Consider the following 23,535-nt stretch of genomic DNA (forward strand, 5'->3'; position numbering starts at 1 on the left):
TTTAAGTCAGGAGTCCATGGCACTATGGAGGAAGGTCCCTATGCTAGCGTGGTGCAAGCACAGAGCCTTATGGCACACATATTTGGTGTGAAAAAAGGAAAAAAGGCTGGTTTGGGAGTGAGGACTGGCCCTTTACTTGGCCACAACTCACAGCCACAAAATGCTACCAAGGATGCTGAGGAACTGGGATGTTATTTGCACCCAGAGAAAAATAGACCCTGCCCAAAGGAAAAACAGCCTCAGGAAATGCAGGGAGGGAAACTAAGGCAGAGTGCCCATGTGGCATGCAGAGACATCCTGGGTTTCAGTATGGGGGAATCCTTTTACAACCTCAAGCATTTGCTGCAGCACAGCCAGTGCTGAGATTTAACCTGAGCAACTACAAACTGCTCTGAGTGAACTTCCCCCAGACAGGCAAAGGAGGAACCCTGTGCCCAGTGTCTGACCTGGACCTGAGCAGCCTGGGGACTCACAACCCCCATGCTGCAGCAGCCCTGCAGCCCCCTCCCTGCCATGAGTGAGCCATGGGACAGGGCAGGCACAGGGGTCATGTTGGAGACAGCCTCCACAAAACACATTCCCTACATCGGGGTGACATGACACAGACACAGCCAGGCACATGAGAACCAGTGTGATCTAGGCACACGGTTGCTGCCCCCATGGCAAAGGCACTCACTGGCACCCTGAGCCCTGCAGAGTTGGGCAGCTTCCCACAGAGGTTAGGGATGGCCATAGAGCTGTGTAGAATCAGGACATTCTGCTCATGAGATCCTACCAGGCAGGGTGTTTCCTATAGCCCAGGCAGGGAAACTAAGGCAGGGAGGGCTACTGGGACTCAAGGGGCAAGGGGAGCTGGCAGTAGACCTGTCCCAGCTGCACCATCACTGCTGAGCCATAGAGAAAGTAATTTGTCTACCAAGCATGAAGCCCCTGTACAGACCACTCCATGGGATTGGGATCACAATCCCTTCACCAGATGGGGAGGATGATTCTGAGAGGGCACTGATTCCTGGCTTTGCTCCTGCAGACACAGGGTCATGCAGACCACAAGACACTACCATGGTATCCTCTACAGAGCATGGCCCAGCATCCTGCCATGTATCCATGCCATGTTCCCATCAGGGCAGCTCTGTCATCACCCAGCTGGATCTTATTCCAGACAGAGGAAACTGCTGGAAACAGGGACTGCAATACAAACCATCACACCAGGACGTGGTGCATGCCCTGCTGCATTCCTTGCTCCTGTTGCCCACTGGCTGCCCAGGCAGGGCTCTCACTCTGCACCCACTGGCCCTGAGGATGCCCTGCAGAGTGCTCTGCCCCAGGCCTTCTCCAACCAGGCTTCCTCAGCTACCCCCCAGCAGCCCTTCCCTCAAGCTCCGCACCGCGCCGACGTCACCCCGGCCATCAATAGCGCTTGGTTAATTAATTTGATGGGAACAGCAGGGACCACACTTTGCATTTAGTGAACTTCTGAGAACTTCCAACCTCATCTTCATAATTGGCCTCATAAATTCGAGGAAAGAGAGAAATCAGCAAAGCCAGAGAAGCGCGGGAGGCAGGAGAGGCCCTGCACGCGGGAGGGCGGGCGAGTGCGTGAGAAGTGACTTTATTTGGTGTCCTTATTTAATTTTATTGCACAGATCCATCTTCGCCCGCCCCCTCCCTGCCTAGCCCTCTCTCTCCCGCTCTCCCTGCTGAGTTCACCTAATCATGATAAATTCATATTCATTTCCCTGCCTGCTCCGACGGGGGGAGCAGCAGCTCCCCTACATTCGCCCAGCCATGCTGCCATTAGCAAATATTTACTCATGAATACAAAGTGCCAGAGTTAGAGGCCCAACTGCCCTCCCTGCACCCCCAGTCCCCTCCCATCCCTGCACCAGGATGAGCAGGACAGCTAAGGATGGGTGTCCTTCTCCCAGGGTAGGGAGCAGGGTAGGAAGGGTTGCCTAATGCCCAGGGCTTTTTCTTCATCCAGAGCTTTTCTTCCTGTTCCATGAGGGAAGCAGAGAAATGCTTACTGGGGGGACAGGAATTGCCTGAGACCCCAATCTAGACTCACCTTTGGGTACAGGGATGGCAGGGTGGGAGCAAGGGGCTCTGCAGCAGAACCTGAGGGCCTGTCCCAGCTCCACAACTTTCCACTCATTCTCTAAGTGCTGCTACATTTTGTTTTATTTTTAATTTTCAGGATGATCAGACTCACAGCTAGGGAGAGAGGGAGGGGGTGTGCTGGGGAGGGGGGAATAGCTGAAGCCCCTTCCTGGGAAGCAGAAACCAGGCAAGACCTCATTAGAAATGCCTAAAACGATGTTTGCTCTCCCTGCCTGCACTGATCCTGGGGACTCAGCACCCACCTCTTCCCAGACACCCCAGCAGCCCCATCCCTTGTACGTCCTTCCCAAGTGTGGCATGCTGTGGTTTAGCAGAGGCAGGAGGTGTGCTGTGATAAGGGAATGGCCCTGCTGCAAGGGCAGGGATTAGAGGCATAGAGAGGAGCCTGTGTGGGGCAGCCCTGTCCTCTCTGCCCAGGGCAGGCTGACTCACAGTGGGCAGCACAGCCCAACCTCTCACGTTTCTCCCCTTGCACCAGGATATGGAACAAGCGGCATCCAGAAGTGTCATCCTCCAGCTGCTCTGGACAAGCTCCTTCACCTCCTGCTCCTTTCAAGCCTCACAGCTAAAACCAGGAGAAACGGTTCTTATCCATCCGTGGCCCAGCGGGCTGCAGTTAGCCACATGAGGGCCCTCTGCCCCCTCCAAAGCTCCTGGGCAGGGATTTGTGGGGTGGGAGGGGACAGACAGACGTCATGCTCATTCCCGCAGGGGACTGGTGGGACCCGGTGGCCTCCACATGACACATACGTACTAGGGCCACCCTCCCTGGCATTTCCCAAGGGGTTGGACACAGTCTTCCTGCTCCTGTGGAGCCCTAGCCCCACTCATCCCCATGTCCAGCCTCTCCTTAAATAAAAGCAGGACAAACAGCAGGGTCAGGCACTGCTGCAGCATCCCTTTGCTAGCTGGGTGTGAACTGTAGCCCTGGAGGAGGGGTGACAAAGGGAAAGGAGCTGGGAGACCGGCAGTGCCATATTTCCCATACCACTACTGATGTCTTCAGCACATGGCCCCACTGAGAGAAGCAGTCCCAGCCCTCCAGGAACAGCTTGCCCTAGCATCCAGAGCTGGAGGCAAACCTGTGCTCAAGGCACAAAGCTGAGCAGCCCTGCATTGTGCTCCCTGCCTCAGCTCAGGCAGAAAAAGGCCCATGGCCTGTCAGACATAAAGCAACCTCCTCATCAAACCTTCCTGTGGGACAGGACCATCCCCAGCCCGGGACAAGGCCAGATGTGGTGCTGCCCAGCCAAAGCTACTTGACTGTAAGGATGGGGACCCCTTTCCCTGAGGGGTGGTCCCTGGGCTGCACAGCCCTCCTGGGGTCAAAGTGTTCTCCCTGGACCTGACAGGCCCCTGGTCTGAGGCTGCCTCTCCTCTGCTGCTGGATAACCCAGCTCAGTTCTCAGTGCTTCTGCCTCAGCAGCCCTTGGCCTTCTTCAGCTTCTCCATCTCCCTTTCGAGCCAATCATTCCTGCTGCTCATCTCCACGTGCACCTTTGGCTTCCAGGATGTCCATATTCCCCTTGGATAACTAAAGCATTTCCACGCTCAGGACTGAGCTGTGTTCCAGGCAGAGAACAGGAAACAGAACAGCAGCCAACTCCCACATGCCCTACTGTTTGATGCATATGGAAAAGCTGACAGCAATCCTTTCCTGACTCCACACCTGAAGAGCTCGACCCAAGGCTCTGAGCTAAAGAATCGCTCCCTTCCCTGAGAACAGCCAATCCCAGCTCAGCCACATGGCCAGCTGAATGCCAGGACAGAGGATGGATGGTATGGGAGGATGGTGGCCAGCAACTCCCTGCCCTGAGAGCCAGAAGTGCTGGTCCAACAGTGTGATGATCTCCACACTGGAAGTGTTCTCCATCTCCACTCAAACCAGGGAAATGGAACAGCACTGGAGGAGCTCCTGGTAAGCCACAGGACAAAGTCCCAACAGTCACAGTGCAGAGAGCAAAAAGACAGAGATACCAAGGGCAAAGAGAGAAGGGATTTATTTATTACACTTCAAATTTCAAAGCACCAAGACATGCCAAAAGACATTAATTTTCTTCAGGTGTCCAGCAGAAATGCTGGCTGACAAATGCCACTGCTGGGGTTTGGGCCACCCCAGCAAGGCCTTAGCCCTGCTGGTGCCCAGCAGCCACAGGAACTGTGCAAACCCACCTGGTTTGTGCCTGCCCTAGCAGCGAACATGCAGCTTTGTCACTGTACATGACAGGATCAGAACTCCCACAAGGGAGCAAGAGCCCTGGGGTCCTGGCACAGAAATGCCCACCACGGCACCTCTGCCAGCAGCAACCACTGCAATACCTGTAACAGACAGAGCACTCAATGTCTCTGGAAAATTCATCTCCACAATATAAAACAGTCGAGGTCTCCTGAGAAGTAAAATTCACTCCCGTGGAACTGGTGGGACCAGCCACATGCACATGTATACACAAACACATACACACTTTTCCTGATCAAAGACCAGATGACTCCATGGCTTTCACACAAAAAAAAAAGGGAAAAAGTTTTGCTTTGCCCAAGTTAGAACTTAACTATCTCCTTGTGTTTCTGTCTCCATGCCTCCTACAGACACACAGCTCTGCTGGGCTACATTCAGTGCCACTACATTCAAATCCTTCCTGAGCACAGCTCTTCAGGCTGTGAACCCTGCTCCTCTCCTGCACTGAGAAGGAGCTCTTGGGCCAGACTCTCAGTAGATCTGGAGGATCTTCAGAACACAAGGCTGGGAACAAGCAGCCACAGCACCTCAGGTCCCTATGTCTCTTTCAAGGCTTAGCTGGCAACAGGGAAAGCTGATGGCAGTCACAGCAGCCTGGCCCTGTGCAATGGGACCCATCAAAGGACACATCAGCTCAGGCAGTAGGACACAGCAGCAGCACAGGTTAACCCCTTGAGACTCCTGCAGTAGCAGCTGCCAGCAGTAGTGAGGAGGAAGGCCTGGCACAGAACCAAGCTAGACCTCTGCTACCTTCATTTACAGCTCAGAACTGACATTTCACAGTGTCAGTGCTCAGATACAGAGGAAGATACCACCTCCCTTGTCCTCAAGCACTGTCAGGGGCTGGATCACAAGGTTCTGCAGCTCAGTCTTCCGAAGCTGGGGAGAGCAGGGCCAGGGTAGCTGATGGGCAGTAAGCCCTTTTGGTAGCCACACCAAGAGAGCGCTTCCAGTGTGGTTCCAGCCCACAGCCTCTGCTGAGGAAACCAGAGCTCTTGCACAGCAGCCGTGCCTCACACTTGCAAGGGAGCCCCAGTTTGCTGGGATATGTTCCTCAGCCTGCATGCACCACAGAGCCTTTCCACCACGGGGAAAATCATATCCTTCAAAACAGCAGCACAGCAGCAGGCCCAAGGTGACAAGCAGGCATCACCAGTCCCGTTCGGAGGGCTCTCGGTACGGCAGCCCCAGCTGAATGAAGACATCTCTCTCGGTGGGAGTGGGCAGAGTGTGGCCAGACGAAACCTTGGCACCCCCAGGGCCTCGCACCACGGCCGAGCTGAGCGCGTGCTCCGACAGGCTCATGCCCTTGGTCTTGGCCAGGGCGCGCATGGAGCGGTTGAAGTGAGCCGAGCCCGTGAAGTAGAGCAGGGCACAGGCGAACTCCCGGTACGGCACCACGATGATGTCGAGCCGGCGGTGACGCCGCGCCGGCCCGGGCAGGCAGCACACACCCAGGTACTTCTGCTGATCACCATTGTCCTCCTGACTCACCAGGTCGTCTGTAAGGAAGCCTGGGGAGAGAGAACAGGCTAAGAGGAGCTCAGTGGTAGATAGACACCTCCATGCTGAACTCTCCACTGCTCAGACAGCAGGAGAAGTCTCATCATGTGCTGTGGGACCCCAGGGATAACATGCTGAGCTGCAGCACTGTTCCCTCCTAACACAGGCCCAGGGACAGCAATTTTAAGGACTAACAAGATGTCCCATCCTTGGGAGAAGTGATCACCTATCCTTCAGTGAATGCCATTCACTTCACTGCCTCCTTGCAGTGGCCATTCTAAGAGCAGCTTCCCCACCCTCTTACCGCTTCTGCGGAGGCTGTCAAGCAGCTTGCTGAACACCCCACGGTGAGACTGCCCATCTGGGTGAGTGACCAGCACATCCACATCTCCACAGGTGGCCTTCCCCCGACGGTAGGAGCCACAGGCAACACACACGAGGCCAGGCTTCAGGGCCAGGGCAGCTTGTCTGACCTTCGAGAAAGAGGGATGAGGAGTCAGAGACCAGCCAGCCTCTTCAGGCCTTTTCCACCAAGGCAGCAAAGGATCTCATGTCTGCCTTGAGGCCTGTCCTGCATCTCCAGAGTCTCCCTACACTTGGCAGGCATGGCACACTGCCCCACCAAGAAGGCTGGCCTGCTGTCAGGGGAGGAGGGAGCCAGAGTGGCCTCCACCCATTCCTGCAAACATCCTCCACAATGCCACACCATACGGTGATTGACCATCAGCTCTTGGGAGCACTGGGTTGGGACAAGCAGGAAGATGAAGGGGCAAAGTACTGCACAAGCTTTCAGAGCCTTCAGTTTCTGAGACAGCAAGAGATAAGAGGTTTTTCAGCTGCCCTACAAGCACACGGCTCACCAGCTGTGCCCACAAAGGGAATCAGTTTCAACAGGTGATGGTCACAGGCCCTGTTTCAAAAACAGGGATGGGCTCACGAAGTCTCCCCACCAGGACCCAACACAGCAGAAAATCTGTGAGCTCCCCTTGGACTTCACTCCTGCAAGGAGATCTGCCTCTGCAGGAGAGCTGGGCTTCCTGACCCAGAAAAAGCACAATTGTCCCAGCATTTTAGACTAAAGGGATGCCAACATGCTGCAGCCAGCAATCAAAAACATAATCAGAACTTCCCCTATTACAGTCTTCTCCAGGCTGGACCGCAGCTCCTGTTTTGTGCAGACAGTGCTAACTCTGATGGCTTCATTCATTACATGTTTAAGAAAGGCTCCCAAGTCCCTGACAGGCCTAAAGTATTCTTGGTCTGATTGTGCCAATCACCCTGCTGGCAGCAAATAATGAGGGGCTCAGCAATTCCCAGTGATGGGACCATCACAGAGGCTGGGGTTCAGCAAGGCAGTGTCCGTGCCCACAGCCCCTTGTCACTCTCAGGGATCATCCTTCATTAGCAAGAGATAAACCCATTAACCTTTGCCCCAAAGGTGCTCCAAGAAGCCACAAGCCTTTCTCATGCGGAGCAAGCCCTCCTCTGGTGTTTTTGCCCCCTTCTGGCTTTAAATGAAGATTTCTAGAAAACTCTCAGCCCCACCCGAAAGCCTAAAAGCTCCTCAGATCTCACTGTGACAGGCAGCACAGACAGTGACTAATCCCTCATTCTCTCTCCTGGGCCTGCATCAGAGGTGTGTGCGTGTGTATGGAGGGGAGCACAGTAATCCCATCAAGATAACAATAGACCCACTCCCAAGAGCCAGCTCCTCAGCCCAGCCTGCCTGGGAAAGGGACCACTCACCACCAAAATGGCTAATCCTGCACACAGGACTGACACCCCAGCAGGAGCCTGGCAGGAGGGTATTCTTCATGGCCAGGCCCTGTGGCCGAGTGACAGAGTCACACTGGCTGATGCTTCCATGGTGATTGGAGAGCACAGGGGTAGCAATGACAGTGTGTCCCCCAGGCTCTCTGCTCACATTAGGGTACACTGGTTTAGCACCCCACAGTCATGGAGTGCCACAGCATCCTAGAGCAAGCAGCACTCGTTTGCAGCCTGGATCCCCTTTGCTTCCACCAAGGATATGCACCCTCTGCTCTCTGACAACTATATCACGAGGTGCTCACAGCTTCCTTTGAAGAAGCAGCACCATGGACACCTCAGCTGAAAGCAGACATTCCAGACATGATGAAAGGCAAGAAAGCAGAGCTGGAAACCTGCTTATCCCACCATGCCACACGCAGCCTTCTTCAAAGCAGTGTGTAGAACTGACCCCTGTGAAGTATCCTCCTCTTGCCAGGCACTCAGACTGAACTTTCTTACGGGGCAAGGTAGGGGCCTTGTGTGCCAATGCCCAAAGAGGGTGCCCCAAGCACTGATGCCACTCAGGGGAGAGGCTGAAGAGCTAAGCTATAACACAAGGGCCATTTTCACAGGGTGTACCTTCTTGTCATGTCCCAGCAGGTACTGCACTCTGAGCTACTCACAGTCTGCTCTATCTCTGCAGCTTCCTCCCGAGGCATGCGCTCCAGGAAATCCGAGTAGTGCTTCAGCCCCACAGCCTGCTGGCTGGTCAGAGAGGCCTTGGTGCGGATGTCGTCCAGCGTCCGGAAACCCTAGTGCAGACCGTGTGCTGATATTCAGACATCTACCAAGACTTTGCTCTTTACATACTTTCCACCAGGATTTGGGGAGATTGTATTTAGCCTGTCTCAAGTTCAGGCCAAGTCACAGCTTCTGAGATCACATGTAGAGAACACTTTAGGGCCTGGTTCCTAAAAGAAGGGATTTAGGCAATCCCACTATCAATGCACACCTCTAATCTCCACCTCTCCTCTGACAGGAGGCTACTGCTCTTAAGGCATAGCGTCCCTACACTGTGAAGGAAAACACGTAATGCAGGTAAAGGAACAACACCACAACATCCCAATGAGAGAGAGCTGACAGCATGAACACAAATGTGTTTTTAAAACAGTCAAGAATCCAGTCACAAACCAAACACTACAGGAAACCAGGCTTTATTAGCTTGTGCTCAGGAGACAAACTGTTTTTAAAGAAGGAACCCACCCAGTGGGCTGGGCTGCTCCTGTTGGCACAATTATTTCAACCTCGTTTTTAAAACTTCCAGACAAGGCCAACAGCTAGCAATCACATCAGGAGCTTTCATGGACAAGATACCCTGATTCAAGCCTGCCTCTTAGCAACATCATTGCCATGACTAGTGTGATATGAGCTCCAAGAAGTGATGCTAGAGCAGAGGCAGCATGTGTCCCATTCCTCCTCTCCACATCTTTGTCCTTTACCTACCCCACCACAATTAAAGTCTCAGGTGAGTGCTAAGACACAATGGGATCCAACCTCATAGTTCCTCACCCAAAAAAACAGATTTAAATCTTAACTGTAGATATCAGCAATTAAAAACTATTTGTGAAAGTAATTCTCCTACACTCAGCAGCAGTCTTCAAACCATAACCTGAAAGCCTCTTGTGCAAGGCATTGAACTTACCTGCTGGTACCACATCTGAGCTGTCTTGACCCCTGCTCCCCAGATGTTGGAAAATAACTCCAGCACAGGAACACTCTCACTGATGTGATCCAGCTTGCGCAGGTGCCCGCTCTCCAAGATCTCCAGGATCTTCTCTGCCATCCGCTTTCCAATCCCAGGGATTTTACAGGCTTCCTAGAACGAAACCAGAGCTGCTACTGGAAAAGCAAAGATCATAGACAAGCTGGGGAGCTGCTGCTGACTCAGAGCCTGGTTAGTCACTTGATGAGTAAAGCGTAAGTGGCAGGACTAGCTCTGCCTGATGGTCTCCTCTCTAGCCCAGGCTTACCTTGGCTGATCAATTCAAGTGGAAAAGGACAAGCCTGCAGAATGGGACTGAAACATGAACACACTGAACTGCTGGACTGCCACAACCCCTAAGACTCATATCCAGTTAGTTTTACATGTTATTGCCATTGGTGGCCAATAGCTGTTGATGAAGAAGAAGGTGAAAATGTCCCCATACTGCATCTAAGCAAGGCATTTATCTTGTGAGTGTTCAGATCTGGCCCTAAAAGGCTCAGATTACATTTTTTTGCTGTTCTGCAGACACTGTGTGTGGTCAATAAATCTCAACGTGCACTTGCTATACAACTTCCACTGAAGGTCTATCTCCCTGCTCCACCCCCTGGGGAGGTGTTGTACCTGGTAGGAGGTGACAGGTTTGTGGTAGCTCTTGAGTGCATTGATTGCTTTGGAGTAGCCCAGAGCTCTCCATTTGTCCCCCTGGACAGAGTAAGCCTTTGCCAGCACTTCCAGCTTCTCTGTGATGCATTGGTTGTGATTTTCCTTCTTGGTGTTAGAAGACTGGGCACAAACCCATTTGCTGGGAGGCTGGGCCACTGTGTAAGAGCTGTCACTGATCTCCTCTGATGCTTTCACAGGGTAGTGGCCAGAAATCAATGCTTCCAGGTCTCCCTGGGTGACACCAGCATCTTCTCCTTCACTGTCTTCATCCTCAGAGTATTTCTTTAGGGAAAGATCAGAAAGCAGCTGTGTGAGAATAAGTGCATGCCTCATATGTCCCCTTGGCACAGGCTGCTTCTGAGATTAGGAAGCCAGAGCACTAACCACCTTCCCTCCCGGGCACACCACATTCCAACTGCCACCTCTAGAAATGGCTGGTTATATGCACACCACAGTTCCACACACCTCAAGCTACACATGCACATCTCACACTGCACAGGAAATTACTGCTGCCTATCCGTGATTCAAGCTCACAGCCCCCTCCTACAGCCAAGCCCTTGCTGAGGTAAGACACTGAGTAAGTGAGCAACTGCTGCCAGCAGCAAGATATGACAATGCCAAAATCCCTAGCTGGCAGAGATCTCGACTCCCTACTCCCAGTGGGAAATCCTTAGCTCGTCTGGTGGCAGCAAAGGCACATCTCTCACATTCAGACTCAGCAACTTCTACCCCATGATGCAGATGACAGCAGATAGGCACTCAACTTTGTTTTCAGTTTGCAGACAGAAAATCTTAACAGAGTAGTAAATTAAAACCCCCTTATTTTCCCCATGGCTATCTGCAAGAGAAAAGGGGGAGGAAGGAATGACACAAAGGACTCCACATTCCTCAGTGACAGAAGAAAGAACCAATGTATGCATTTGCTGATACCCTCAGCATTAGGATGCCTCTGTGTAGACTTAAGAAACAATGAGCCTTGGCTTCAGGTAATGAACAAAAGGGGATAGAAGTAGAAAGCCGCACAGAAGCTTTGTAGACTGCTTTGCTCACTGGGGTCCCCATCTCCCCTGATGTATAAACACAGGAGTCTATGAAGATCCAAGAGCTTCTGTGTTGTGGAAGTAACTCTGAGTGATGCAGAGTTGTTTGGGATCAGTCCAGCAATTACATGCAGCACACCATGTTCTGCCATGAGTTTCTGCAGAGGGTCAGCCTAAGTCAGAGCCACATCCTTACAACCTCTGGTTCTGCTGGCTGAGGAGGTAGGAGGTCTGGAGACAAATAGATGGGATGTATTTTGCAGTCTTTTTATAACTCTGAAAACTGGGTCAGATTGAAGATTTGATAGACTTAATCAGTTTAGTTTGTCTTGAAGTGCAACTCCCTTGAGATGCTGTTCTCTCTAAGGGCAGCAAAGCCTCAGAGGGCTCAGATAAGTCAGTAAGCCCCTTAAAAGCATATAAAGGAGCACATTATCCAATCACAATGCAGAGAACTCTGCAGCTGGAGCTGGAAGCAATTCCCATCCTCTTGGCCAGCAGCGTCACAGAGGTGAAACAGCCCTTAAACCCCTGACTCTCTACACTTTGTCAGCAAAGCTGATGGACTCTACAACCACATGTGCAAAACCAACCAGCAGCAACAGGCTACCTGAGAGGCAGGCAGGCAGCCTGGGCTGACAGCTTTGGGTTCATAGAGAGTAACTGGCACTGCTTACAGAGGCTGCCTTGCAGAGAACTACTGCATCTGGATGCCAGTCAAAAAGTGGTTGCTAGTCTGACTGGTAACAGGATTTCCTCACAGGAGTTTACATCCAAAGGCAGAACTCCCAGATCAGTCTCTGTTTAGTATGAAACATTAGCACACCGATCATCTCCTAGAGAAAAAACATCCACGCAAGCTAGAAAAGACTCTATCCTTAAAAGCTACTTCTAAAACTAAGTTTCAGCTTTATTGTTGTAGCTGGGTCTCAAGTGGTTGGTATTGTCTTTAAAGCATATCCCACTCCTTCCCAAGTCACACAGACCTAACCTTGGAAAAGGCATTTTATTGAAATGTCTACAAATGTGTTTTTTGTGCCCTCAGTGTGCTGCCACGGTAGAGAGTAACTGCAGGGTTTGGGCAACAAAATTTTAGACTGTGTTGCAAAACAGATGCCAGCAATATAAGGCAGCTGCTGGGGACGTTTGAAGTAACTTTGCTAGAGATAGATTTGAATGGCACCAATGCCCAAGAAAAATTCAGCAAATTTGTGCAAAAAATACAGAGAAAGGAAGGAAAGCTAACAGCAGGCCAGAGAAGCTGACTCACAGCAGAAGCCACTAATAATCCAACACAGATATTTTAAGAACACCTCCACTATCCTTCTGGTAGCAACCTGATCCACTGTAGAAACGTGTCTGAACAGGGTATTTGCCAAGGAGCAGAAAACTGGTCCATATGGCTCAGGCAAGAACACAGGATGAGGTATCAGAGACAGCTCCCTGAAAAGGAGATACTCTCAGACAGGGCATCTTCCTCAAAGGGACATAAGGGCTCACCATAGCGAGCCTTAGCCTGATCAGAGCACCAGGATTGCTTCAGCTGGAAATGTTCTGATGGGAACAGCAATTTAGGGGCATTGTTTCCATTCTTAACACCTTAAAAGGACAAAGAGAAGCAGTAACCATGTCCACAGCCTGAGTCTGGCTCACTGAAACATCCAAACACCTTCCCTTCGCTGAGAAACTCTCAGATGATATCCCTGCAGGGATGCTCCTCGCCAGGAAAAGCAGCATGCAGGATCAGTGCACAGGGAGATGGATGTGTACAGGAAAGCCTCACCTCAGCCACTTGCTGCTGTGCAAGGGTGCCCAAGCCTTGCTGTGAGGAATCCTCCACCTGTGATTCAGTATTCGGTTTCACTGCTCCCTCCTCTGCTGGGGGCTGGATTTTTTCTCTGTCCAGGATCTGTTGCTGTTCTTTCTGGAATTCTTCCTCCTCCAGGTACCTGCCATGGATTGGATGTTTCAGTACAAGAGAAGGAGGACTTCTCAGTCCTCAGAAGTTCGACCAAGAAATCCTTCTGTATGTTTTGGGATGGACCAAACAATCCATATGACTTGTACTCTCTCAGACCACAGATTAATAACTCTGGTTTTAATTCAACTCCTCAATTAATATCTACCTTGCTGACCTGCAACTTCCACTCCTACTCTCTCTCCTAAACATTTTGATCCTAACCCGTGCCTGCTGCTCCATTCTTAATTTCCTCTTGTGCCTAGTTACCAACTTCTCTCTACCTTTCATCTTCAATAAGAAACAGTATTTAATCCTCAGCATTTTTAAGAGACATCTTGTTATCACTGATGGATCATGAAGAGGTACCTTTAGCACCTGTAGCAAGTGACAGGACTTCTGGTAGTACTTCTGGGCCCTATTACATGTTTTGCTACCACACAGAACTTTGGGTCATGCTCACAGGAGCTGCAAGGAGTTGCAGTCCAAGATTTTGAGCAGAAATCAAATTTTAGTGCTGTTCAGTTTAGGAACATGCAGAGGAGGAATGGCAGTGTGGCATTTGCATACCTGTGAGGGACAAAGACGCCATAGCCAGCAGTGCTCAGCAGCTTCTGGTCTCTAATGCAAGCGCTAAGCCAGGATGCCTTCACCAGCTGCAGCCCCGGGCGCAGCTTGGCTAACCGGAGGAGGCGCAGGGCGCGCTCGCAGTCCATGTCCTCGGCCACCACCACGTGTGTCACCTCCGAGCAGAGCTGGCCGCGCACGGCGCCCCCGTTCTGGACAACCTCCCTGCGGAAGAGCTCGGCCCTGGCCTGGCCAATGCCGGCCTGCAACACGTAGGCGATGACGGGCTTCAGCCACTCTGCTGAGGAAAGCAGAGCAGGGACACAGTGACAAGAGAATGTGCCCCAGCCCAGCAGGGCTACACCTCTCACACGGGACTTGATCTGCATCAGCCCTGGCAGACAGTCTCTGGGGGGCTCCAGCTGGACACACCAAACCAGGCTGGGGGTGACCTCTACAGAAAACACACCGAGGGCCAGAAACAGCCTTTGGGGAGCAGCACTTACAGTTAACACGCTGGGTACAAGTATTATATCCCACATCACAGGAACACAGGACTTACCCTCAGGTACCTCTGCTCCTTCCTCTTTCGGGATCTTTGGAGGGATGCTTTTCCCCGAGTCATCCCTCACTTTCTTCCTCTTGGGAAAGGCTTTGACAATCCCTCGTGGCTCCATAGGCCTGGTGGGAAGGTCAGCAGCAATTGCTAAATACAAATAAGAAAGAGCAAGGTTGCTTAGATTTCACCTAATCACAACTCAAGATTCACTCATATTGTTCACTGTCTTTGTTGTTCCGAACTTTTTAGTTGTTGCCTTCCAAAAATGCTCAGCGTGAGGGAGGCAACAGGAATCAAGAATTACAGCCCACAAGGTCAGAAAAACAAGTCACTTAAGTCAACCCTGCCTGAATGTCTTAGAAACTTCTACAGCTGAGTTTTCACAATGGAAAGCATTCAACTCCTTTAACATTTTAGAGCTCCTATCTGCCCAGCCTAAAGAAGCAACTTTATTTCCCAGTTATTTCTTAAGTACATTCCCAAGAGGGAAACACTTCTGCCATGGCTGGAATCCAATCATCTATGAGATAAAACACTGCTTAACACCAAGTGTTTCACACAGCCACAAGAGGAAAACTCTCAACTTGGCTTCATCTGGAAATAGCAAATTACTAAAGATTAACTAGCCAAGTTCAATATGGGTACAACTGTAGCTTTACCATGACAAGCCTTGCAAATGCAAACTTTGGAGCCTGAACTACCAGGACACAAGGAAGCTCAGTTGTCTGTAGCCCAAACAAGCCCTGAATCACTGAATCCCAACAGCCCCTTCCATGAGGCTGCAGTGCTGAGTAAACACCAGCCTGGTTTCCTCTCTGAGCAGCACTCTGTGCATCTCTTAAGAGTTCCCAGACACAGTCCAGCACAAAACCATCTTACCGAACCTGCAAAAGCTGAAAATGGTCCCATCTGGCTGTGGCTTCCTGCTAGATGAGAAGGTCACCTTCTCATCTGAGCACTAAACATAATCCTCCAAAGGCCAACCCAGAGCTCGACTCAAGCCCTTGCTTCTGCGAGGAGTTCAGCTCCACGGGAACAGAAACCCTGCTACATTTCTCAAACTCACCTTCGCTGAAACGTTTCCGTTTTCAGGTCGTTCTAACCAAGAAAAGCCCTCTGGAAAAGTAATCCTTTCTATTAGATAAAGAAAAAACCCACACCAAAAGCCCGCCAAGGTTCTAGGTACCCAAGTACGCTCCAGGGCTCGGAAGTGTGTTTCTGCAGTCTATTTTAGCTCCTATAAACCACAACGCGCTGGGCACCAAACCTGCCTTGCCAGCCTCCTCAGGCCATGAAGGTTTCGAGGCCACCAACCTGGGGCTGGCAGCATCCACAACCTCGGGGACAAATACGACACCCCCAGACCTCGCGGCTGTGCCCGGGGGAGCCGAGGGAGGGCGGGGGCCGAGGGGGCGCAGCCGGAGCGGGGCAGGGCCCGAAGGAGCGCGGGGCCGGGCCGGGGCCGGGCAGGCCGCGCTCGGCTCGGCCGGGCCGGAAGCGCTTCCGGGCGGCGGGCGGAAGTTTCCGCGTTGCCGCGGCGACGGCGCGGCCGCCATGGCGGTGCCGAGCTGGCTGGAGCGGCTGCGGGCGGCCGACAAGACGGCGCTGGTGCAGGACGGTAACCGCGGGGCCAGGGTCGGGACAGCCCCCGCCTGCCCCCGCCGCGGAGTGTGGGGTGGGCCTGCAGCGAGCGGGCGCGGAGGGCAGCGCTCCTGGGCACAGCCCCGCACCCCGAGCAGGGCCTTGTGTCCTTCCCTGGGGCCATCAACGCGGGCAGTGGGACGGGGGCTCGGACAATGGGATAGGGCCCCAGACAGTGGGACAGAGCCTTACACCCAGGGGTAGGGGTATCCCGTTTCCTCTCACCACCTGCCTTGCCTCTAGGGAAGCGGAAGATCCACTACTTGTTCGAGGATGGCAAGGAGATGGCCGAAGAGTACGACATTAAGACTGGCCAGTTAATAAGTAAGTGGTGCTCTCAGCTGGCTCCCAGCAGACAAGGGTCGGGGCAGAACTGCAGGGCAGTGGGTCTGTACACCCTCAGGGCTGGAGTGTTGAGAGGGACCACCTGGTCAGGAACAAATCATCCCTGCCTATTCTGGGAGACGGGCATGTCTGCAGCAGAATTTAATAGGGACAGAAGTAGGGTTCATCTTGCAGCCAGGGTTCTCTGACTTCCATGGCATAACAGACCTTGCTTTAGCCCAGGATCTCTGTGAAACATCCCATCTGTCACAACAGACTTGTATGGACTAGATGGGATTGCCATCATAGTTGCCAGGCACCAAGTCTGTACCACATGAAGGGCTGAAATATGCTTTTTGGTGGCTTCCGATACCGCAAACAAGGTGTTGTTTATGGCTCTTGTCCAAAACCACATCAGCTGCAGCACAGCACCTGTTGCAACCTCATCATGGCTTCAGTACCAAGTAGCAAAAAAACCCAGGCATTCAGCACACAATTTCTGACCTAGGAATAGGCCAACTAGCAGATCATCTCACACCAAAGTCAAAATTACTGGAATTAAGATACATATATTCATATCATCCCAGTGTGCTGGGCAGCTTTGGCAGTCCGTTGCTGGAGTTCTTACAGAGCAGAAGAATTAAAGCCCTTCTTCTCTCTCCCCAGGTAGAAAATGGCGAGAGAAGAACACCCTCGGGGGCACCGGCAAGTGGCAGGTGGAAGTGGGAGAGCCGACCTCGCCACTCCTGGGAGCACTGGAGTCAGAGCTTATAACAGAGAGCAGCTCAAATGTATGTAAGGGTCTGCAGGTACCACTGCACTGAAATCTACTTTGTCCTGTGCTTAGTTGTGCAGTAGTTGGTAGAGCAGAGATCACCAAGAGACAGCCTTAATGCACCCAGCACTCTGCTACAAATCACCCCAAAACTGCAGGGCTGAGTAGAAAGAAGGCACAGCTTAGGTTCTTTTGGAGTCTTCAAGAGATTTGTAGTTTCCTTAAGTAAAGAAACTGTACTGCTGTGTTGGCCAACTACTGTCCTGTCTTGAAAGAGCACAGTGACAGGAAGGCCAGTGCCAGGACAAGTCAGGGATAGAAGACAGAGGTGATAGCAATGAAAAGCACAAGCAGTGCATAGCAGGCAGCTCTGTAATAGGGCACAGCTTGTTTCATCTTCACACCCCTCTAGCTGAGGATGTTTAGTTTCTCACCAGCTTTTCTACAGACTGAAAGACAAGCACAGCTCTGCACTGCAAACAGGGGCAGAGCTAGGACTGAATCCAGCACCTTCCTAGAGCAGGTAAAGCTCAGTATTTGGTATTTGGTTGTCTGTGAGGGAGAGTTGCCTGTAACCCTGTACTGCAAGGCTTCCTCCCTGAACACTTCCAGCCTCCTGCCAGCAGTGCCCTGGGCAAAGGCAGAGCAGCCCTAGCTGTAGGAAAGTGGTGCTTAGGCAGCTTTCTTGAGTTACTCCCTAATGCTCCAGTGTGAAAGAACAGCTACTCCCGTGTGGAGTCTTACAAGGCAGTACAGGGAGGAGAGGAGACAGCTGGAGGGGCCTTGCTAAAGGTACTTGTTTGCTGTAGCCTATCTTCATGAGGAAGGATACCCTGAGCAGCTTCCAGTGGCGGATCCATAACCTTCCCTACCCCAAAGAGGTCTACAGTGTCTCCGTGGAGGAGGAGCAGCGCTGCTGTGTCATCCGGACCACCAACAAGAAGTCAGTAAGGACAGCACTGCCAGTGCTGACAGTCCCTTGGGGTGGGCTGGCACAAGGGCAGGCTAGAGATTGCACAGGGGGTTGTCCCCTCTTCTGTCCCTAGTGTGCAAGGGCTGAGGGGCCTCACCTTGCAGCACATGTCTCCTGCTGCCTGATTTCCAGTCCCAACTGTCTCAGACACGTTTACAAGTAGGGCCCCTCAAGCTCTGCACTGGCCATTGCAAACTCATCTTGGCTCCAGTAGGGTGGTGCTTGCACTAGAAAAATAAAGGAAGAGCCCTGCAGGCCTCTTGAAGCTAGAACATTCCATTTTCTCCCTCTGATTTAGTCACTGCATCTCAGAATGCTGCAGGACTCAACATGGACAGCAAAGTTGTGGGCACCCAGACAGATCTCTGTGCATAGACACGTCACAATGTCAGTGATATGATCTGGAGGTAGCAAGCAAAAAGGACAGACTGAATCTGGGAAGGAAGCAGCACCATGGTGTTCTGCCAAGATTTGAGATTGGAGGAAGAAAATGGAAAATGCTTTTAAAGCCACATCTTACAGTGTGTTAATACATGGCATCCCACATGGAATGAAACACACACTGTGTCCCAAAGCATCTACAGCCTCAGATAAGCCAAGATGAGGCTGTAGTAATTGGGAAGTGGATGCACAGAACGAGCCTTGGGATCACAAGGGAAGGTGATGGAAGTGGCTGTAGGTGGTGCTGTCGGCACAGAACTACGGCCGCTTGGCTGCCGAGGGCTTCACAACGCGGCACCCTCGAGTCTCCCGGCAAAGGACTGCTGGAGCTCTGCACATCAGCATACTCGGAGGCTCAAAATCAGAAGGCTGGGAAGAGGGGAGTTAACCCATAGAAACAGCAAGCAATGACAGCTCTAATACAGAAGGATGTTGGGCTAAATGAACACAGAGGGATTCACAGAACAGTGGTGCTTTAGCAGGGAGACCTATGTAGCAAAAGATGAATGAGATTCCCATCAGCCACACATGGATATGCATGGAGCTAGGACAGAAATGGAGTACTTGATCCTAAATCTAACCATGTACTGTCACAGACAGACTTACCTACTCCAAGTCCTACTTGGACTGTATGTGTGTATGTGGGAACTTCCTGCATAGGTGCCATAAGGTTATAATGTAGCACTGAGGCCTAGCTGACTTTGGGCTTTTTTGTACTGCTCTCAGGAGGGTCTTCCATGAGCAGCTGACACTTACTCTGTCACAGATTAGTGTCAGAGGACCCAACAGCAACTCATGGCCTGTGTCTGACAGTTAAGGACTTTTAGAATTAAAGCTGGAAGCCACCTCACTGAGGACAAGAATGACGTTGGTGTCAGTAGGGAGCAGGGACAGACACCAGCCCTAGCACACTCAGTACAGGCTCCAGGATATCTTAGATCATTTCTCCTGGGTCTCGGCCAGGGCAAGGCACCACTCAGCAACTAATTCCAAGATAGCAACAACAGCATGGAATCCACAGAGAGAGTGCACATCACTACGGGAGAGAAAGGAAGCCTCAGAGCCTCTCCAACCCTTGGAAGTCAGCCACGCTGCTTCTGAGCAACGGAGCTGTGCTGACTGCCAGCCAGAGGCACAAGTAACAGGATGGGCTGCCAAGTCACTACTGAGTAGCTCAGCTCTAAATTCTCAGCATACCAGTAGCAGTTTTCCCTACGGGCTGACAAAGAGTGAGTTTCCAGTAGGAAAATAATAAAGATGATTTCACATACATACTGTGGATCTCGGGCCAGGACTTGGGCTCAGAGTGTAATACTGCCCTTGGCCATGGGGTGAGAGGAGAGGGCAGAGAATCAGCCTGCATCGGCTGGGATACCCATCCACCAGCTACCTCCCCAGCCCAGACAGGAGCTCTTCACTTCCACCAGTCACTCTGTTCCCTCTGGCCACGGCAAGGGCTGCTCAAGTGGGATTTGCTTAAAACCTCTTGCTGTAAAATAAATCCATTAAACTGAACTCTAAAAACAAACCGAGAAAGCCACCTCCCCAAACGCCAAACCTGATTCAATTATTGTAGTGAGAGGCAGTGGTAATGTTAGGAGGAGGAGGGGTTGGCAAGGCAGATCTGGTTTCCTTTGATCTTGTCACAGATTTTAGTTTGGGGCCAGCCAAAGCCATTCTTCTCCCCTTCTCCTTAGTCCTGGGGCAGCAGAATGCTGGTGTTTCATTGATGACTCCCAAGGCCCTTTGAAACAGTGGGTTTTTTCTGTGTACTGCTTTTTTTTTTGTCTAATCGGTAAGAAGTTAACACTTCCTTAACATGTCTTTGTGTTCATCTAATCTCTGCTGTTTAACCTTTGACATCTCCCTTATTATCCATGTCTGCCACCTTTTCCAAATACCGACAGCAGTGACAACACAGAACGGTTTGAGCCCTGCGGTAACAAGCCGTGTACATTCCTCCTACTGCACCGGGAAAGCCATTTGCCCTTTGTAGCTGTTTTCACCGTAACTTGGAAAATAAACCGCAATTTGGGCAGAGGTAGCTAGAGAGGCCAAGCCTCACACACAGCCAGCTGAATTGAGAACCACCCCTCATGGTAGCAGCCACTGCCTATTCCCACTGTGCTCCAGGCACTTCAGTACCAGCTACAGGCCAATTCCTTGGAGAGGATTGCCCACAAGAATGCTGGAAGAGACTAAGAATCCAGCCATGCCTCTGCATGGGCACAGGACCACAAGCCAGGGTATTTGGTGCAGCCCCAGAGAGAAGCAATAAATGCAGGGCAAGCCATGCCAAGCACAGATCTCAGGCAAACACAGACAGATCTACAGGGCTGTGGCTCCAAAGTGTTAGGAAATCTCTTAGCTGGCAAAAGCCTCTCTGTCCTCTGCTTGGATGTGAGACGTTATTGGAAGACTGGGATAGAAACCAGGGAAGGAACAACTAGGAGAGCTGTAAGTGCAGAGGAGCACCACAGCCACCATGGAGGCTGCACGGAGATGCTGCAGAGCAGAAGCTTAGGTGATGGTGGGCAGTTGAACCTGGAGATCTGTGCCCAGGGGTATGCCTGAGCACCACTGTGCCACCAAAGCAAGAAGTTCCCTAGGAAGTGCAGCAAGAAGTTAAGAAGAGGGATTTAGGAAGGATTGCAACATAAAATGGTGCATCACAGAGGAAAGTAAGTCATATAGCACAAGAGCTTTGACAGCTATTTTGACAAAAGCTGAAGGAAGCTGCTACTTAAAGGGAATGAGAGGCCATGAGCAGGGAAAAAGACAAGGAACACCTTGGTAGGGCTGAGTAGTCTGTCTTTAACTGTAGCTGGCATTATGCAGACAGGCAAGCTGGAGGGACCAAGCCTGCTGTCACACACCAAAGCTCTTCAGGACCTTGCCAACTCTGGTTACCATTTTGGAGGTTTGTTTCTAGTGCTCCTGCTAACCTGGGGGCACCAGCAGGCACACAACATAGCACAAGGGCCTCCTGCCAACCTTGAGAAGTCTGTTGTCCTCATCTACACTTTGTAGACCAGCAGTCTGTGTCTCAGCACTCCTAGTGGCAGAATAGAAACCCCACCTTCCTTGTTTGTCTCCTCTCTCATTTGTAGGTACTATAAAAAGTTCTCTATTCCTGATCTGGACCGATACCACCTCCCCTTGGATGCAGCTGCCCTGAGCTTCACCCATGCCAACAACACACTGATCATCACGGTGAGGTTTTGACCACACAGAACAGCACTCTGCCCTTCTCTTTATGTCCACAAAGAAGCTAAAGTTCTTACATGTGGGGAAACAAGGCAGAGCTGAGGGTCACTCATGCAGCCCCTTCTCTGTCACACAGTCGGTGGGAGTTTCAGATTACACTGCACTTGCTGACACTAGCCAAGAGATCCCAGGCAGCAGGAGGGGCCCTGCTTGCTGCTCAAGGTGACATGCAGGTGGAAGAGTGTCACCTATTTTCCGTGTATTCTCTCCCTCAGGCCTGAGCAAGCCTCCCCTCTCAGTGACACTAAGTTTCTCTTGTCTCAGAGCATCAGAGACCAAGGACCTGCTGCACTTCAAGGTCTCACAGTCTTAAAAAAGAATAATAAAAAAATAATCACCTGCTGCTTTGTGTCAGTGTGGGAACACTCCCACACACATGGTGGAAGCAAGACACTAGCAACATGGGCACACACTCCTTGTTGCAAGGAGCAGACAGGTGCCTTTGAGCAACAGGTGCTTGTCTCATTCAGTGCAGAAGTCAGTGACACAGAGGGCACACCCTCTGTGAGAAACCTGGCAGCAGAGCTGGGCTGCACGTGCTGAGGAAATGGGCCAAGAGGAGCACCTTGAGTCCTCCTGAGCTTCTGTTTGCTACTGACCAAACCTTGCAAAAAGCACCTGCATCCACCACTAAGCTGCAGCTGGGTGAGAGGCCTCTCAGGGGAAGACAGAGGAACTGCAATTCTTAATTCTCTCTGCATTTAAAAAAAAAAAAAAAAAAAGAAGTGTATTTTATATATATATAAAAAACACTTGTGATCATATGGTCAGTGAGCACAGCAAGGATCTGCTTGCCAGGATATTCCTGTGGGGTTGGTGTGGGCCAGGATTCCACACCTAACTGGAAAGTTTTACTTGCATTGTAAAAGACACTCCAGAAGTTAGCAAATGTCTCTAGCTTGATGGCACCACCTCTCCACATGGGCTTCAGAGGCAGCTGGTAATGGCAAGGCTTCCCTTGGCCGGAGGGCCCTTGCTGGGCTGGCAGCAACACGCCCCACTTGGTTTGCTTGGAGCAGAGGCTGAACAGGAGTTCAGGAGTGCTAAGGGCATTTCTCTCTGTCCTACAGTACCAGAAGCCGAAGGAGATCCTGGCTGCAGAAGAGCAGCTGCAGAAGGAGCTGAAGAAGATAAAGGCAGCGAACAGTGGGGATGGAGACTGTAAGACCCAGTAGGCAGTGGCTGCTAAAAGGTTGAGGTGAGGGGCAGCTCTCTGGCACAGCTTAATGGTGTTTATTTTGCCTTATCTAATAAAAATGAGTTCTGTTGTTAATAGAGCCATTTGGAGGAATCTCTGTAAGCCCAGGAAGATGGCAGGGCAGTTGACCTGTCTGCTGCCTGGCCTGCTGATTTATGCAGACATTTCATAAAACTATAGAATGGTTTGTGTTGGAAAGACAACACAAGATCATCTAGTTCTAACCTCCCTGTTATGGGCAGGGACACCTTCCACTAGACCAGACTGCTCAAAGCCCCATCCAACCTGGCTGGGAACACTTCCAGGATCGAATGATCCTTCTGTGAATTGTGGGACGCTGTAGTATGCAAAGGAAGCAGACCACATTCACAACCAGCAGCCCTGTCCCCATTCTCCAGGAGCAATGTGACACCTTGGGAATTCTTCATCTGCTATAATTGTGGAAGGCAGTAATGTTTGGAAAACAGGAATTCCCTCCTCACACCCATTACTTGCCTGGATGTGCTTGGAAGCAGCTCCCTCCTGTGCAGTTATGCAGCTCCTCCATGCAGTCAGAAGGATGCTCTGGTGACTTTGGTATCTCTGCAAACAGCATCAATGCTTAGACCTGAGTGGGCACAGCCTATGAAACAGGGCAAAGAGCTGGGTAAACATGCAGCTGCTGACTTAGTGCCAGCCGCCCACAACATGACAGGGTGTGCAGAGCACAGGAACCAATGTGCAGCTGCCTTCATTTGCATGGTATGGAGGGGAAGCAGT

General features: G+C 51.5%; 2 protein-coding genes across 6 annotated transcripts; one reads left to right on the plus strand and one right to left on the minus strand.

The window, feature by feature from the left end:
- Nucleotides 1-4,100: 4,100 nt before the first annotated feature.
- POLL (DNA polymerase lambda) lies at nucleotides 4,101-15,623 on the minus strand. Of its 5 annotated transcripts, none has more exons than XM_063405456.1 (9): nucleotides 15,472-15,623; nucleotides 14,161-14,304; nucleotides 13,602-13,896; nucleotides 12,858-13,023; nucleotides 9,993-10,316; nucleotides 9,309-9,482; nucleotides 8,290-8,418; nucleotides 6,162-6,330; nucleotides 4,101-5,868 (listed from the first exon to the last, which is right to left on the minus strand). In XM_063405456.1, exons 1-9 carry the CDS (start codon nucleotides 15,485-15,487, stop codon nucleotides 5,504-5,506), a joined length of 1,782 nt encoding a protein of 593 aa, XP_063261526.1. In that variant the 5' UTR covers nucleotides 15,488-15,623; the 3' UTR covers nucleotides 4,101-5,503. The 5 variants fall into 5 exon arrangements, with proteins under 5 accessions (XP_063261526.1, XP_063261525.1, XP_063261527.1 ...); XM_063405455.1 differs by having other exon boundaries at nucleotides 13,602-13,899; XM_063405457.1 differs by having other exon boundaries at nucleotides 13,602-13,899; nucleotides 15,429-15,563.
- Nucleotides 15,624-15,632: 9 nt separating this feature from the next.
- Nucleotides 15,633-22,851, plus strand: DPCD (deleted in primary ciliary dyskinesia homolog (mouse)). The gene is made up of 6 exons (XM_063405461.1): nucleotides 15,633-15,775; nucleotides 16,042-16,122; nucleotides 16,789-16,913; nucleotides 17,707-17,840; nucleotides 21,422-21,524; nucleotides 22,649-22,851. Exons 1-6 carry the CDS (start codon nucleotides 15,712-15,714, stop codon nucleotides 22,751-22,753), a joined length of 612 nt encoding a protein of 203 aa, XP_063261531.1. The 5' UTR covers nucleotides 15,633-15,711; the 3' UTR covers nucleotides 22,754-22,851.
- The last annotated feature ends 684 nt before the right edge of the window (nucleotides 22,852-23,535 follow it).

The sequence above is a fragment of the Prinia subflava genome, chromosome 9, assembly GCF_021018805.1.
Source record: "Prinia subflava isolate CZ2003 ecotype Zambia chromosome 9, Cam_Psub_1.2, whole genome shotgun sequence".
NCBI classification, from domain to species: Eukaryota; Metazoa; Chordata; class Aves; order Passeriformes; family Cisticolidae; genus Prinia; species Prinia subflava.